Consider the following 17955-nt stretch of genomic DNA (forward strand, 5'->3'; position numbering starts at 1 on the left):
TTGTTAAGACATGTGTAGTCTATACACATGCGCCACTTGTTATTCTTCTTCAGCACAAGGACCGGGTTAGCGAGCCACTCTGGAAAGAAAACTTCCATGATAAAGCCGGCCGCCAAGAGCCGGGCTATCTCCTCCCCTACAATCCTGCGTTTCTCCTCCGACAGCCGGCGAAGGGGTTGCCTGACTGGCCTTGCGTCTTCTCGAACATGTAGTTTGTACTCGGCGAATTTCCTCGGAACACCCGGCATGTCCTTGGGGGACCACGCAAAGATATCCCGATTCTCACGGAGGAAATCGGCGAGCTCGCCTTCCTATTTGCTGTTCAGGTTTGCCCCGATGACGGCAAACCTCTCTGGATGCTCGGGGTCAAGGGGTATTTTCTTCGTCTCCTTGGCCGGCTGAAAAGATCCTTGGGCATCATGCTCCTTGGGTCGGGGGACACGGCCGACTGCTTGCCGGCTATGGCCATGACTCGGTCCAACATCTTCTTCTCCTCAGCGATCACAAGGGACTCGGCCAGCCGGCTGCTGGCCGCCGCGCACTCGGAGGACTTCTTGTAGTCACCGGCTACGATGATGACGCCTTTGGTGCTTGGTATCTTCATCTTGAGGTAGGCATAGTGGGGAACCGCCATGAATTTGGCCAAGGCAGGTCGGCCCAGCAATGCATGGTAAGGACTTTCCAGGTCCACCACTTCAAACCAGATTGCTTCCCGGCGGAAATGCTCCTTGTCCCCAAAAAGTACATCAATCTTGATTTTGCCAATGGGGGCGCAGGACAGGCCGGGTACGATGCCGTGGAACACTGTCCGTGTGGGCATGAGCTGTTTTGTCTTGACGTTCAACTTCTCCAGGGTGTCACGATACAAGATGTTGATGCTGCTCCCGCCGTCTATCAACACACGAGAGAAGCGGGCGGCGCGTCTGTCCGCTGCAAGGGTAGCTTCCAGGACCAAAGCATACGAGCCGAGAGACGGCATCACCTCTGGGTGGTCGGCCCGGCTCCAGCTGATGGGCTTTTCTGACCAATGCATGTGTCCAGCGGGGTTGGCAGCAACCGCGCTGACTTCCTGGTGCTCTCGGCGTATGTTGCGCCGGTCTTCGGGCTGGCTGGTGAAGACGACGTAGGTTGCTTGCTCATCAGGGAACTCGTCATGCACGGCTCCGACTGCGGGCCGAGCGGCCGGAGGCGGAGGTGGCGGGCCGGCAGGCGAAGGCGGCAAGAGCCCCTCGCCCTTAGAGATTCGGGTGAGCCAGTTGCACTTCCGGGTCGTGTGGTTGGACGGCTTCGCGCCACTGTGGAACTTGCAAGGGGCGTCGAGGGTTTGCTCGTAGGAGAAGGCGGGCTGCCAAGCCGGCCTGCCGCCCTTGAGCTTCTTGGGCGCCGGTCGTTCTTCAGGCGGCGCATCTTCGACCGTGGCCACCTGCCGGCAAGCAGGAGGCGGCGCGGGGCCCTTGCGCTTGTTGTCGTTCGAGTTGGGGTGTCGGCCGGGTTCTCCAGCCGGCGTCTTGGGCGCCGGGTTGAGCACCTTCCCGGACGCGTCTACCCGAAGCTCGGTCTTCATCGAGGAGTCGGCGGTAGCATACTTGTCCGCTATGTCCAGAAGCTCATCGAGAGTAGCCGGCTCGTCGCAGAGGAACTTGTGCTTGAGGAGGGTGCCTTCTCGGCATCCGGCTGTGAAGTACTCTATGGCTTGTACCTCATGCACCCCTTCACAGGAGTTGCGGAGCTCGGCCCAACGTGTGAGGTAATCGCGAGTGGACTCGGCGGGGCCTTGCACGCACAAGGAAAGCTGTCTGGGCTTGGGAGCCCGCTTGTAGGTGCTGGTGAAGTTGCGGATGAAGGCTTCTGTGAAGTCTAGCCAGCTGTTGATGCTACGCGGCTTGAGGCTGTTGAGCCAGGTGCGCGCCGTGCCCTGCAGCATGAGGGGCACGTACTTCACGGCGACGCGCCGATTGCCATTGGCGATGCTAACTGCGGTGGAGTAGTCGATCAACCAATCTTCCGGCTTCACGGAGCCGTTGTATTTGGGCGTGTCTCTTGGGAGCGAGAACCCTTTGGGAAAAGGCTCGTCGCGGATGCGGGGGGCAAAGCAAGGCGGGCCGACATCGTCTTCTTCTTCCAATGCCAGGGATCGCGCCAGGCGGTCGAGCCGATGGCGGGCGTCGTTCTCGCCGATTCCTTCGCGGCGGCCCAGCCGGCCGCTGAGAGTCGGGTGCGCCACTGGCGGTGAGGCGGGATATCTCTCTCCACGGGGCGGAGGCGGAGGCGGGTCGCCCCGCCACTCCATGGCTCGGGGATGACCGTCCGCGTCCCGCTCGATGGAGATCCGGGTCCGGCTATGGCTGGTAGCCGGTTCCTTCTCGCGTCGCGCGCGGGTGTTGCTCGTAGTCGGCGTCCGGGACGTCGCGCCGTGCTCTCGGCGCGGAGGAAGGCTTTCCGCGCGAGCGTCGGCTTCGTGCCGCCGCGCGGCGGCGTCAATCAACTGCTGGATGCGCCGGGTCATGTGGGGGAGGTCTTCGGCTTCCAGGCCGTCCAGCTCGTCTACGGCCGCCTGGGCGGCACGCAAATTCTCAAGCGGAGTGGCATAGACCGGACGATCGACTCCCAGCGTGTCGGCGATCACGGCGCCGCGTTGCTTGATAAGGCCGGCCCGGCTTGGCCCGCCCGGGGCCGGCGTGCCGAAGGCGGCGCGGTCAGCCTCGCGCCGGTAGGCCTCAGTGAGGCGTCTTACGGAGGCCAGCCTCCGGCCCTCTGCGAGGAGAGCGAGGCGGCGTGCTTCCAGGGCTTCGTCGTCGGCGTCGGCCGGGAGAGGAGCGGACAAGTCGTGGGCCACCGCGCACGAAGCGTCGCGGGCGCTCTCGTCGGCCGGGCCGCCGTGGCCGACGACCATCACTTCGGCGGCGACAGCATCGTGGCCATCGGCTCGAGGAAGCGGGTCGTTGTAGATCGCGACGTTGGTGGGGAAGGCGTCGTAGGAGGCCGTGTCGGAGTCGACAGGCATCGGGTCGGTGGAACCAACCGATTCCAGGTCCGCAGCGGGCTCGCTGGAGACATGGAGCTGGCCGAGAAGGTCGGCGAGGCGGTCAGTGCCCGCATCGGAGGCGAGCTCGTTGGGGATGAAGGTCTCGTCGGGGAGATCGGCGAGGCCGCTTGCCGCGCGGATGCTGGTGACGCCTTGCAGCGCGTCGTGGCAAGCGCCATCGGGCGTGCCGGGCTGGCTACGCTCGCTGGGGAGGAAGAGGGTTCCCGTCCAGAACAGGTCTCCGGACGACGGTGCGCCTGGCCCCACGGTGGGCGCCAAATGTCGGGTGGTGGGTGCGACATATACCAACGGGTGGCTTATCTTTGTGGGAACCAGTAAGACATCGCCGGTGCCTGGAAGCGGGATGAGGCGAGGACACGCACGCCGGCGGATCTTACCCGGCTTCGGGGCTCTCCGAGGAGATAACACCCCTACTGCTGCTCTGCGGGGTCTCCGCATGATCACTCGATGAATCAAGTAGCTACACAACGCTCCTGGAGCTGTTTTGGGGGGAGGAGGAAGAAAGGGCACGGCTAGCCTGCTTCTTCTCCTTGTGTGGTGTCTAGAACTAGCAGGGGGTCGAACCCTTTGCTTGGGTGCCCCGGGGGGTTTATATAAGCCTACCCCCCGAGGGTACAATGGTAATCCGGCTGGCGTGGGGCCCAGCCGTATGTGACTGCGCTCGCCGGCTTCTGCGCCGGCTGCTGGGGCCCGCCGACTGGTGGGTCCCGCCGGCTGCCAACTCCTTGGTTACTGTGGCTTCATCTTGCTGACGTGAGCGTCATCGTGGTAAGCGTGGCTACAGTGCCGCCGCCTGCCGGGCGATCGCTGTAGCCTTACCGCGTCTTGTCTCCTTAATGGGGCGTCCTCTTCGAGGGAGGCGGCGAGCCGGCTGCGGCGAGCCGGCTCCGTCTCGGGCCGGCTGGTTGGAAGCGTGGCCGCCTTCGGCCGTCTCTCTACTTTAAGGGGCCCACCGCCTGTGGGCCACGCTGGCGGCCCGTCGTGGATGACGCCAGGGTCAACATGGCAACAGTGCTGCGCCGGACGGGTCACGCCTACCTCGTACGGCGCACTGTGCCAGGCGTGCCCCGGGATTCGGGGGTGGCAGGCTCTCCTGTAGCCACGCCCCGTCGCACCGTCATTAGGTGGGCGCAAACTTTGTGGGTACGGTCTTGACTGCTTTACGGGAAGCCGGCTCGAAGGAATCGGCCTTCTCACAGCCGGTTTCTTGGAGTCGGTCTTCTCATGAGGGCCAAAGTCGGACCGCCTTCCGAAAGCCGGCCTTGATCGTAGCCGGCTAGGGGAAGGCAGCCCCATGTCTCGGATACTTGTGAGCCAGGCAGGCTCGCAACTTTTTCAGAAGTGCCGGGGGAAGCCGGCTAGGCTACCCATGGCTATTTACTCCGACAATCAGTGCTCAAGCATTGATGCTTCAGGATCAAGAATTGGTGCAAACTTCAGAGACAAAAAATCATGCGATGAAACTTCAGGATCAACAATTGTTCATCTCCTACATAACAAAATTCGTGAGATAAAGAACAAATGTGCAAAAGTAGATCAAAATTAACCGGAGAGAGTTCTGGGCGGTGACCACTGTTGTAGTAGGATACCTCGTTGGCGACCATGCGAGAATGGGGGATGGGGCATGGCCTGCAGCAGCAGGAGGCGGCGACCTGCAGAAGGAAGAGGATGCGATCTGACGGCAAAAGAGGCTGCGACCTGACGGCGGAAGAGGCCGCGACCTGATGGCGGGGGTCAGGAGGCAGGCATGATGGTCGCCTGGACATTTTTTTCACTAGGTTTGTTTTCGGTATTAAAAACTCTTTTCTACATTACAACAAACACCTAAAGATGCTCCAAACAAACTTCTAAACTTGCATACAACCCTCTTTGAACTTGCGATATGAAACTTTTTGCACCTACACAATTCGGCAGTGGCAGCAAGCAGCAACCAGAAGCATACAATTGTTTTACAATACTCAAAAGCGCACAAAGATCACATCCGCAACACAGTGGTGGGCTGATATCCATGGTTGCTTGATTGTTTCGTGGATGGATTCTAGTACTCCCGTATACTAGTATATGTGAAGCAACAAGAATGATTGGCCTTCTTTATAGAAAATCAAAATGGACAGTACTGAATCTTGCACTTACCAGTAGAATTTGCAGGATTCAACTTGTTGTGGAGTTAGAGGGGAAATCCACACATGGCAGCACGATTTAGTTGAAAATAGAGGAGAGCAGAACACATCGGTAGAATATACTCCAAAACCCACACACGAGCGAGACCGGGGTGCTCCTCGTCGAGCGCTGGCCGAGCGAAAGACGCAAAGTTGAACGGCCTCCCACCTCCGGCCGCCGCACGCCTCCCACCCCCAGCCGTGACGCATAATGACATGTTCAACTTAGTTCAACAAGAAGAAAATCCATTTATACTCCTGTATACACCCAACAAGCATCAAATTCTCTATACCCAAACTACCATTTATTGATATACTTGAACTTGTTTGCTGTTAATGTACATAGACTTTGTAATTAAACATCAAAACTAAGAGAGATAGCAGTCGTTGAACTGAAACAAAATTAGGAATTGAATTGGACTAAATCAAGAAATTGAACCGAGTGTGCCACGAGTTAGTCAATGTGGAAGATCATTCCATTTTTCTATCTCTCTCTCACACTCACATCACCCTGCTGCAGCAACAAACAGCAGGAGCGCACCAGCGCAAGCAGAATGGGCTTCATGCAACTTTTGACTTATTTTTTTTTGACCGAACTGAGCTTGAATTTTTCACTCAACTTAAACATTGCCAGAAATTACTTGAACTTTTTGTACTGAACTAACCTGAACTTTGTGCAGGGATCCACATTTTACCTGAACATTTTTACATGGCTTTGCACGACTGGCCGGTGGTGAAAGCGGGGCGAGTAGAGGCACAAGAGGACCTACTGGATGTTGTCGCCATTGACATCGTACTCTGGGAGGAGGAGGATGATGGGAGCAAGCCTCTATGGGCGCAATCGCTCATGACACATCGGGAGTGCGGCCGCCGATGGCAAGGACCGGCCATCCCTCGGTGATCGACCACCGTGCTAGCCTCAGTACAGAGTTGGTGTGTGTGGCAGCAGTGGGATAGTTGTGCGCGAAGACCGGCGACGCTCGGAGGCAGGGGCTAGGCCGCACCGCACTGGGGGAGGGAGGTCGTGGTGGTGGTGCGCTGGGCCAGGGGGCCTGCGGCGGCGCACTGGGAAAGGGAGGTCGTTGTGGTGGCGTGCTGGGGCAGGGGGCGGCGGCGCGCCCGGCAGGTTTACGGCAGCGGCGCGTTGGAGTAGGGGGCCGGCGGTGGCGCGTTGGAGTAGGGGGCGGCAGAGGCGCGCTGGGGGAGGGGGCCGGTTGCGGCGCACTGGGCAGGGGCCGGCGGAGACGCGCTGGGGGAAGGGGCCGGCTGCGGCGCGCTGGGGGAGGGGGCCGGCGGAGGCGCGCTAGAGTAGGTGGTCATGGCGATGGTGGGGGATCGGGTTGGGGAGATGGACACATTTTTCCTGTTAGTTTCAGATTAGTCGGATCGCTCTTATATAGAGCTGAGCGTAACATAATAATATTCTGATACGGGCAACAGAATAGCCCAACCCTATATATATGTGTGTGTATATGCACGGTCTGCCCTATATACGCACGATCAGATGTTCCCGAACTCCCGAGAAAACAAAAGAAATGAAATCCTATCCTCTCTCCCGCAACCTCCCTCCCTCCTCACGTTCCCCTCAACCCCCCCCCCCCCCCCCCGATCCAGCCGCCCCACACGGCCATACCGGCGAGATTCCTCCGCCACACCCGGCCATCCTGACGTGAGTCAGCCGCCCCACCTCGCCTTCCCGGCGTGCCGCCGCTGCCCCACCCCGCCTTCCCCGCGCGCCGCCGCCGCCCCACCCCGCCTTCCCCGCGCGCCGCCGCCGCCCCACCCCGCCTTCCCCGCGCGCTGCGCCGTCCTTCTCCTGCTTCAACCGCGGTTGCGTCCTCGTCCACCCCTGCTTCAGCCGCGGCGGCGACCCCCCTCCCCCGCCCGCCGCCGGGGATCTCAGCACCGACGCGCCTCCACCTCCCGCGGCCTCTCTACTGGTCTCCTCTCGCGGCCCGTTTGTCGGCCTCCTGCAGTAGCCCGGCTACCTACCCTGCTCTCACGACGACCCCCGACCCACGACGCCAGCTCCCGGATCCACTGCCACTGCCACTGGCACTGTCCCCGTCGTCCCCAACCTCTTCCTCCGACTCCAGCTCCTGCTTCGACCGTCTGGCCACGGTGAGCAACCCATGGAGGGCCTCGGGACGAGGAGCATGGAGGGAGGCCACAATCATGGCTTCCTCCTCCAGCTATGCCACGCGACCAGCGCCCTCCGACCAACGCCGCAGCCCATCATCTCCCCTCTCCCGAGTGCCTCCCCTGCGCAGCGCCGTCCAGCCACTCGGCGCAGTGCGCCTCCTCCTGCTGCCATCCCGCTCACTTGTGACGAGCCCTACTGCCATCACTTTAGTTCAGTTCAACCTAACTAGGTGCATTAGTTCAATTCTATGTATTGAAGAAAAATAGAGATCGCTGAAAAATTTGTAGAAGTTCGATGGATCTCAAAGTGGAAGGAATCACGTTAATGCTGCAAATTCTCTTGATTGTGCGATGTCACAATTTTGTTTTGTCTATCATGTGGTGCTACTTCTCTCTCTCTCTCTAATTGATTCTAATCCACAGCAGGCAGTGCTCCCAAAATCTGCAGATGGAGCTAGTGACAGATCGCTGAAGTTCTATTTAAAAATGGAGAGAAGTCCGACGAAGAGAGGGATTGGTTGTCTTGAAGATTTTTCTTTTCTCCTTCCATATTTACAAACTCACTCATTATGCAGAGAGGTAGAAGAATTCAGATGCCAGCTCATATGTTTTCGAGAGTATAGATGCCAGCTCATATGTTACACATGCAAAAAAGGACACATACACACAATTTCTCCACATTTTCCCTGATTTCTTGCTTCTCTCCACACCTGCAACACTCATGCCGTTCCCTCCTGCCGTTCAGCGATGCAGTACAAGGTCGTTCATTATGAATACACTGCATTGTATTGGTCACTGTTTTTACTGTTCAACAACGCGGTACAAGCTAAGTTCATAGTTTTGTTTTGAGGAGTGCACACCCCTCTTTGAAAAAAAGTGCATAGAAAAAATACGTAAAACTCCAAGAAGTTTTCATAAGTAAATTCTAGCGAAGTTCAAACAGTGAAGAAGAGGAAGAAATGAAGTTTAAAGAAACAAATCAGTTGAAAGTTCATGAAAACATAATGTAAAAAATGTCTTTGTATTGACCTCCAAGAAACACATGTAAAAAAATCTTGTTTTTTGAACACATACACAAAATCAAAAAAAATATGCCATTCAAAAACCCAAAAAGAAGTACAAATTAGAAAGAAGGAACAATTCAGAATTACAAAAAAGGTTCCTCGTTTCTATAAAAACTTAGAAGTTCAAATTTGAGTAACATAAAAGTTTTATGTGTATTACAAAACCAATAACTTTGAATTAAGTAAATAGAGTTGTTCAATTACTAGAGAGTAGTTACAATTTATAAAAAAAGTATTTTCTGTGTTTAAAAAAATTAGAAGTTCAAATGAAAATAACAAAATGGTTTGATATCTTTAATAAAAAGCTAAATATTTTCCCTGTTACTAAATAATAAACCTAGAAGTTCAATTTAAAAAGAAAAGGAGTTGTTCAAGCGGATATTTCACTGTTTCTAAATAAAAAATATAGCGGCTCACAAATAATAAATGGAGCGACTTTCAAGCGGATATCTCACCATTCTCAATAATAAATCAAGAAGTTCAATTTCAAAAAACAACAAGTTCAAATTAAAAAATGGAGCGACTTTAACCGCTACTAAAGAATAATAAATAACATAGTTAAAATATAATATCCCAATTTTTTAAAGAAACTAGAACTTCAAATTTATATAACGAAGAGATTCGACGTATATTCTAGAGTTAGGATTTTCTCCGTTACCAAAGAATAAACGAAGAAGTTCAATTTTGAAAAATAGAGGAGCTAAAATTTGGTGAGAAAATGGTTTTTCTCTATTTTTACAAAAAGCTAGAGATTCAAATTTAATTGAAGGATAAGTTCAATGTTTATTACAACACTGTAAGTTCATATTAAAAAGATGGAGAAGTTCGATGATTATAGAAACTCAGATTTCCTCGTTATTAAAGAATGGAAACAAGAAGTTCAAAAATTAAATAACAAGAAGTTCAACTTTTAAAAATAGAGTGCTTAAAAATTCATAAAAAAAGATTAAGAAAAAAATCCAGGAAGTCCATATTAAAAATATGGAGAAGTTCAATGATTATATAAAACTCGGATTTCCCTCATTATTAAAGAATGGAAACAAGAAGTTCAAAAATAAAATAACAAGAAGTTCAACTTTTAAAAATAGAGCGCTTCAGAATTCATAAAAATGTATTAAGAAATTGAGATTAATATTCATAAAAACTCAGATATTTTCACGTAACCGAGAGAAGTTCAGATTGATAACTGCCAGAAGTTCACGTACTACACGGTGTGCATTTTTGTATGAAAAAAAGAATGAAAAAGCAAAGGCTAATGATTTTGTTTTTAGAAGTTCAAGCGCTCGGCCCAATAAAATTCAAAAATTGTTGTGAGAGAGGTTGAACAAAAATACGTGACAGAAGTTCAAGGTGAACATAGCGGGAAGTTCAACTACTACACGGAATGCATTTTAGATAAGAATAGAAAACTAAAAGCTTAAAAGGTTTGTTGCAAGAAGTTCATGTGCTTTGTCCGGGGAAGTTCAAAAATTTTTGCGAGAGAGGTTCACCTTATATTCCCATGTTCGAAAACACAAAAAATATTTTTTTTGATTTTTAAAATAATTATCTCAATCCACAAAGAAGTTTAGTTATTATTTGGAAGCAATTTGATTTCAAAAATAAAATAAAAAATTCAAATTATAAAAATGGAAAAAGTTCATGTACTACATGGTGTGTGTTTAATATGAGAAAAATGAATAAAAAGGCAAGGTCCAAATTTGTTGTTGTCATAAGTTCAAGTCCTCGGTCGGAGAAAGTTAGAAAAATTATTTTAAGAGAGGTTTGTACAAAAGGAATATCATTTGTGTAACACCGACGAATGGATGAGAAAATTACAAACAAAAATACGTCACAAAAGTTCAACGTGAAAACAGCAGGAAGTTCAACTACTACGCTGAATGAATTTCAGATAAAAACTTTTAAAATTGTCACGAGTATGAAAAAATGATCAACACGGGAAAGTTGCGTGTTTACAACAGCTTTCCATCGGTATATCACTTGCCCAATTCCGGTGAGTGCATGGAGAGTTACGAGCAGTGGATGGAGACCTACGAGCAAAAAAATCACGTGAAAAACAGAGTGAAGTTCAGGTACACGCGCCGAGAAGTTCAGGTTCTTCACGCGGTGCATTTTTGAAGAATCTGTTTCGCGATAAAGGTAGAACGCATGATCCCGCCATTTTCGAAATTACTTTAAAAACGGCTAGGAATCAGAGAAAACCATCAACATGAAAAAGTTTCGCATTTTTCGTAGCTTTTCAGCGGTATATTATTTGCCCCATTCCGATAAAGTTTGTAGAAATTACGGCGAAAATACGTTTTTTGCCATTTTCAAAACTGACTTAAAACCGTAAAGAATTGGGAGAAACAATACATACCAAAAAGTTTCGCATTTGTTCAAGCTTTCCAACGCCATATCATTTGCTGCATTCAGACGCACGGTTAAAAAATTAGCTCGAAAATACGAACTCAGTAGGACTTGGACCATTTTCTAAATTACTCTTAAACCATTCAAAATTAGAAACAAACTGTCAAGATGAAAAAGTAGCGCATTTTCATAAGCTTTCCAACGCCGTATCATATGCCTCCATTGGATTAGCCGTTTAGAAATGACATCGAAAAAACGAACTCAGCTGTTCAGTTTACGAAATTTTATGTATTTTCAAATTACTCTTTAACATAAGGAATTAGAGAAAACTTTCAACATGTGGAAGGAGCGGTTTTGCAGCAGCTTTCCAACGCCATATTATATGCCTCATTCCGATAAACGGTTTAGAAATGCGATCGAAAATACGATTCACGTTTTTGTGCGAAGAAAAAATGGTTTTCAAAACTGCTCTTAAACCGCTTATATTTTGCCAAAAATTTAAGTTGGGTCATGATATTGGTGTCCATAGCTTTCCAACGGTATATCGCAAGCCCCATTTGGGCAATGTTGGCGGAAGTTCAACCTAGTTCACAGGGAAGTTCAATGTACTACTAGTGGGGCAGGTCAGGTTGTGATCAGAATATTATTCTGATCCCGTGATCAGAATAGTTTTTATGTATATGTATATATATATATCTGGATCCTCACAAAAGCCAGGATCGTTATCGCGATTATGATCCTCCGGCTGAGGAGCAGGACAGTGGACGCCCTCGATCATCCTCTTCCATGACTAAAGTTGGCGGAGATGAATGGTACATTTGATCAACATCTGTGATGCAATAAAATAAGCACAGATGTCGAGATCTTACCCATTCAATAGGAGTGTACATGGAATAGGCTTCCCGACAGTTTAAACGAAGAATATCTTCTTTTTCGCCCTTATACAGATCGACCGAAGTAGAGGCCAGTTCGGCTGGGGTATCTGGACCCTGCCGTATGTAACGGGACACGTCATCTTCTCCATTGTAACACCATAGAGGAGTTACTCTGGATTGGAGGGGCTGCACGCTATTGCGATCGCCATGACTTCGACTATTGAGAGTTCGGAGTGGGCCATCAGCCTAGCCTTGCTGACCAACCGCTGTATCTCCATGCTGTCCTCTTCTTTGGGACTTCAGGGACACCAGTGGAGGCGCTTCCTTAAAGGAGCGCTAGAGAATTCAGGAAGGCCACTTCAAACTGGGTCCGGCAGTGGGACGTCGTCCACATAAAACCATTCAGAAGTCCATTGTGGGTAAACCTCTTTAGGTGTTCCCACAAGGTATCCAGATTTGGATATACGCCATACTTTGGCGCCGCCCACCTCAAAAATAGAGCCTCCTCGGTGGTGAGGAACGAGACAAAAGAACTTCTCCATAATTCAAAGTGGGCTTCGATACCCAAAAATAGCTCGCAGAGGGCAACAAGGCCTAAGATGTGCAAAATCGAACCTGGGGGTGAGGTTGTGTAGTTGGATGCCGTAAAATTCCAATAACCCCCTAAGAAAGGGATGGATTGGAAATGCTAGACCCCGCAGCCAGAATGGGACGAAACACACCCTCTCCTCCTTATTGGGGTTGGGGAAATTCTTGGCCATCGCGTCATTGCCTGTTGAGTACAATCCCGCTCGAGAGGAGATTAGATCCGCGGGAGGAAGGTAACCTTGCGCATGGAGCCGACTTAACTGAAGATGAGGCACGGAGCAACTCTGCCAATCGCCCTCTTGAGGGCCATGGGGACATGAGGAGGAGCCTGGAGTGCTGGCCATGGTCGAAGGCTTCGCTCATGGGTGGATTTGGAGATTTCCTTTCTGCGCGATGAGGGATTTCATTTGGAGGCCTATATCACCTTATATAGATGCCGTCTGAACGTGGTAAAGGGCTTATTTATAAAAAGGACATGGACCATTCGTATTCATCCTGCGTGTGAAAGTTGAAGCGCCATCGAGGTGGGAATTGTAAAAAAGTTAGGATCATCGTCGGATTATCGACAGTCCAGATTGTAATGAAGAACCCGCCTTGCAATGCCGAAGACAATCTGTGTGCTAGACACGTCGTCATTGAAGCCTGGTTCGGGGGCTACTGAGGGAGTCCTGGACTAGGGGGTCCTCGGGCGTCCGGGCTATGTAATGTGGGCCGGACTGATGGGCCGTGAAGATACAAGATCGAGGGCTTTCCCCCGTGTCCGGATGGGACTCTCCTTGGAGTGGAAAGCAAGCTTGGCGTTCGGATATGAAGATTCCTTTCTCTGTAAACTGACTCTGTACAACCCTAGCCCCCTCCAGTGTTTATATAAACCGGAGAGTTTAGTCCGCAGAGGCAATCATAATCATACAGGCTAGACATTTAGGGTTTAGCCATTACGAGGTAGATCAACTCTTGTAACCCCTATTCTCATCAAAGTCAATCAAGCAGGATGTAGGGTTTTACCTCCATCAAGAGGGCCCGAACCTGGGTAAACATCGTGTCCCCTGCCTCATGTTACCTTCGATCCTTAGACGTATAGTTTGGGACCCCCTACTCGAGATCTGCCGGTTTTGACACCGACAACCACCTCTGCTTTTGACCAGCCAAGTTGACTTGGTCAATTCGGGTTAAAAATTAATTACAAAATTCCACTATTTCAGAAAAATGTTTAAAACTATAGAAATTAATAGAAAATAAACTGCAACTCAGATGAAAATAATTTATACATGAAAGCTGCTCAGAAAAACATGACGAATCCAAATACGCAGTCCGTTCGTCCGCCACGCGTCCCTAGCATAGAGAACATGCAACAATCCGCCTCAATTTCATCTGCCCGAAAGCGTCAAACACTGGGAATACTTTCCCGGGTGTTTCCCCCCTTCACCGGTATCACCTATCCCTGCGTTAGGTCACCCCTAGCACCGTGTAATGCCATGTTATCCTTTGTGATGCTTTGATTGCTCTATTATTTATTGTGTCCCCCCTTCGTTACTTCTTTCCGATAGACCCCGAGACCGCGGTCAAACCAGTGATGGACTACTTCACCTTCGAGGGTCCGTTTTTGTCTGCAGAGCAACCAGGCAAGCAAACCCCCTTTGATCAACCAGATATCGCCCACTCTCTTCTCTCTTATTCTTGCATTAGGTTTGCTACTGTTGTTTATTCGATAGCTCCTATTCTGTTGCACAGCCTATCATTATTGCTACAATTGTTGATACCTTCACCTGCTATCCTAATGCTTAGTATAGGTTGCTAGTATTACAACAGTGGCCCTAGACTCTTGTCCGTCTTCCGTGCTATACTACTGGGCCGTGATCACTCAGCAGGTGATCACGGGTATATACTATACTATTACAAACTTATGTTGATGTTTTGGAGATGGGGGCTGAAGGAGCAGGTGGTTCCACCCAGGCAGTGGTGGGCCTGGGTTCCCGACAGACCCCTGATGGTTACTTTGTGGCGGAGCGACAGGACAGGTTGCGACCACCTAGGAGACAGGTGGGCCTGGTCCCTGGTCGGTGTCCGCGGATACTGCAAATAACGTGCTTAACGAGATCTGGATATTTGATCTGAGTCTGGCCACTGGCCTATACGCACTAACCAACTACGCGAGAACAATTATGGGCACTCGACGTCGTGGTATCAGCCAAAGCCTTCTTGACGTCAGCGATTGAGTGGCACGCGCCGGATTGGACTGAAACGCCTACTCTTGTATTAGGGAGGCTAGGTCTGCTTCCGGCCGCCCTCGCAACGTGTAGGTGTGCAATGGGCGATGGGCCCAGACCCCTGCGCGCATAGGATTTAGACCGGTGTGCTGACCTCTCTGTTGTGCCTAGGTAGAGCTATGACATGTTGATCTTCCGAGGCCGAGCATGACCCAGGAAAGTGTGTCCGGTCAGAGGGAACGAGCGTGTTGGATAATGTGGTGCACCCCTGCAGGGAAGTTTATCTATTCGAATAGCCATGTCCCTCGGTAAAAGAATGACCCGGAATTGTATTCCGACCTAATGACAACTAGAACCGGATACTTAATAAAACACACCCTTTCAAGTGCCACATACAACTCGGTGGTCGCTCTCTCATAGGGCGACGAGGAGAGGATCGCTGGGTAGGATTATGGTATGCGATGTTACTTGATGCTGCACTTGCTACTCTCTTCTACATGCTTCAAGATGGAGGCTGCCGGAAGCGTAGTCTTCGATAGGACTAGCTATCCCCTCTTATTCTGGCATTCTGTGGTTCAGTCCACAGATACTACCATTTCATTGATACCAATGCATATGTAGTGTAGATCCTTTCTTGCGAGTACTTTGGATGAGTACTCACGGTTGCTTTGCTATTTCTCTTTCCCCCTTTCCCGGTTATTGCGATCATATGATGGAGTCTAGGAGCTAGAGGATCCCGAGGATGTTTCTACGTGGAGTTCGGCTTCGAGGAGTAGTTAGGAGGTCCCAGGCAGGAGGCATGCACCTCTTTCGATCTGTATCCCAGTTTGTGCTAGCCATCTTATGGCAACTTGTTTAACTTACGTCTATACTCAGATATTGTTGCTTCCGCTGATTCGTCTATGATCGAGCACTTGTATGCGAGCCCTCGAGGCCCTGGCTTGTATTATGATGCTAGTATGACTTATTTTTTTAGAGTTGTGCTGTGATATCTTCCCGTGAGTCCCTGATCTTGATCGTACACGTTTGCATGTATAATTAGTGTACGATTGAATCGGGGACGTCACAAGCAAATTACAACAGCAAACACATTAAAGAAACAACTTTAAAACATACATGTTGCGCCATTGGAGTTTCAGTTGCATCCTTCAAATTTGAAATTAGTCGGTATGAGTAAATACAGTGATGCAAGAGCAAAGGAGTATGAACCATAGCTACGGAACCTAACCTGAGAACAATTCTTCTTCTGCTTTAAGCATTGACTTGGGGTTCGGGGTGGAGGTCCTCGTTCTTTGGGCACTGCAGTTGCATTACTAACTGCTCGTGTTTGGGTGCTTTGTGGTGGAGATGGTGTTGTGACAACTGGAATTGGGTTACTATCTGTTGGGGTTGGGGGTTAGAAGGGGTGTAGCCGGTTCTTTGTCCAACTGGGTAGGGGTACAATCTGCGTGAGTCTGGGTTATGTGTGGTGGGGCTGGTTCTTGGGCAAGTAAAACCATGGTTCTATCTGCATCGACAGGTAGCATGATCTTTTTTGAAGACCGTGTTTTTACTCCCACAGATACTGCCATCACCTCCTCCAATTCAAATGGTTGATAAACAAGAAAAGTAATTGAATGTACATACATTGTGAGATAGACAGGTGCAATGGATAGTAGGGAAGAAAACAGGGCATTAAATCATTCACATTTATGTAGTCTAACCAAACAAAATAGCATGACATAATTTCAGATATATGATGGCTAATTAAACAGGATAGCATGACACAATTTCACATGTATGATGACTAACTAAACATGATAGAATGATATACTTCAAAATATGATGACTATGTAAACAGGATGACATGATATAACTATATGATGTGTCTATTAAAGTGGTTGGCATGCCATAATTCACAAATATGTCGTCGATGGAAACATGATGGCTGATGTCTAGCATGCAACTTTATTCTTGTAGACACATGTTGGGCCTCCAAGCGTAGTGTTTTGTAGGACGGTAGCAATTTTCCCTCAAGTGGATGACCTAAGGTTTATCAATCCGTGAGAGGTGTAGGATGAAGATGGTCTCTCTCAAACGACGTTGCAACCAAATACAAGAAATATCTTGTGTCCCCAACACAACCAATATAATGGCAAATTGTATAGCTGCACTAGTTCGGCGAAGAGATGGAGATAAAAGTGTAATATGAATGGTAGAAATATATTTTTATAATCTGAATAAATAAAAACAGCAAGGTAGCAAATATTAAACGGTCATAAAAACGGTATTGCAATGCTTGAAAATGAGGCCTAGGATTCATACTTTCACTAGTGCAACCTCTCAACAGTGCTAACATAGTTGGATCATATGATTATCCCTCAAGGTGCAATAAAGAATCACTCCCGAGTTCCTATTAGCGGAGAACAAAAGATAGGAATTTTTTGTAGGATACGAAACCACAACAAAGCTATTATTTCCGTTCGATCTATTCAATAGTTCATACTATAATAACACAAAGCTATTCTTTCCGTTCAATCAATCCTAGAGCTCATACTAAAATAACACCAAAGCAAATTCATATTCATAATACTCAATCCAACACAAAGAAATACAAGGAGACCCCAAAGTTTCTATCGAAGAAAAGATAATAAAAACATGCATCAACCCCTATGCATAAAATACCCCAATGTCACCTCGGGAATCCGCAAGTTGAGTGCCACAACATACATCAAGTTAATCAATATGATACCCCGTTGTCACCTCAAGTATTCATACTGCAAGACATACATCATGTGTTCTCAAATCTGAACATTCAATCCAAAATGACAAAACTACAAAGGGTAAAGATTCAATTAATCACAACAAGAGTATGGAGGGGAGAAACATCATATGATCCAACTACATTAAAAAAGCCCATGATATAGATCACGAGAGAGAGAGAGATTAAACACATAGCTACTGGTACAAATCCTCAGCCCCGAGGGTGGACTACTCCCTCATCGTGGTGGCTGCCGGGATGATGAAGATGGCCACCGGAGATGATCCCCCCCTCCGACAGGGTGCCGGAATGGGTCTAGATTGGTTTTCGGTGGCTACAGAGCCCTGCGGCAGCGGAACTTCTGATCTAGGTTAACCCCGAGGGGTTTCGGAATATTTGGGAATTTATAGTGCAAAGAAGGGGTGCGGGAGGCCACCGAGGTGGGCACAACCCACCTGGGCGCGCCCTGGTGGGTTATGCCCCCTCGGGGCACCCCGAGGTGCTGCTTTGGCCCATCGGGAGTCTTCTGGCCCATAAAAAATCCATAAAAAGTTTCACGGTGTTTGGACTTCATTTGATATTGATTTTCTACAATGTAAAAAACAAGCAAAAAACAGCAGCTGGCACTGGGCACTGGTTCAATAGGTTAGTCCCAAAAAATGATATAAAGTTGCTATAAAATGATTGTAAAACATCCAAGAATGATAATATATTGGCATGAATACTTCATAAATTATAGATACGTTGGAGACGTATCAGCATCCCCAAGCTTAATTCCTACTCAT

The 17955-nt window shown here is 49.2% G+C and overlaps 1 protein-coding gene across 3 annotated transcripts; it reads right to left on the bottom strand.

Annotated features, from left to right (window-relative positions):
- Window positions 1-318: 318 nt before the first annotated feature.
- LOC125552492 (uncharacterized) lies at window positions 319-6556 on the bottom strand. Of its 3 annotated transcripts, none has more exons than XM_087518745.1 (2): window positions 5901-6556; window positions 319-5463 (listed from the first exon to the last, which is right to left on the bottom strand). In XM_087518745.1, exon 2 carries the CDS (start codon window positions 3482-3484, stop codon window positions 323-325), a length of 3162 nt encoding a protein of 1053 aa, XP_087374871.1. In that variant the 5' UTR covers window positions 3485-5463; window positions 5901-6556; the 3' UTR covers window positions 319-322. The 3 variants fall into 3 exon arrangements, with proteins under 3 accessions (XP_087374871.1, XP_087374872.1, XP_087374870.1); XM_087518746.1 differs by having other exon boundaries at window positions 319-5100; window positions 5180-6556; XM_087518744.1 differs by having other exon boundaries at window positions 319-4535; window positions 4636-6556.
- Between the last annotated feature and the right edge of the window lie 11399 nt (window positions 6557-17955).

Source organism: Triticum urartu, chromosome 4A (assembly GCF_056163025.1).
Source record: "Triticum urartu cultivar PI428250 chromosome 4A, HENAU_Tu73, whole genome shotgun sequence".
NCBI classification, from domain to species: domain Eukaryota; kingdom Viridiplantae; phylum Streptophyta; class Magnoliopsida; order Poales; family Poaceae; genus Triticum; species Triticum urartu.

Bases quoted from the DNA above. Each gene is read 5' to 3' on its own strand.
- LOC125552492 (XM_087518745.1), bottom strand. From the start codon at position 3,484: ATGCGGAGACCCCGCAGAGCAGCAGTAGGGGTGTTATCTCCTCGGAGA.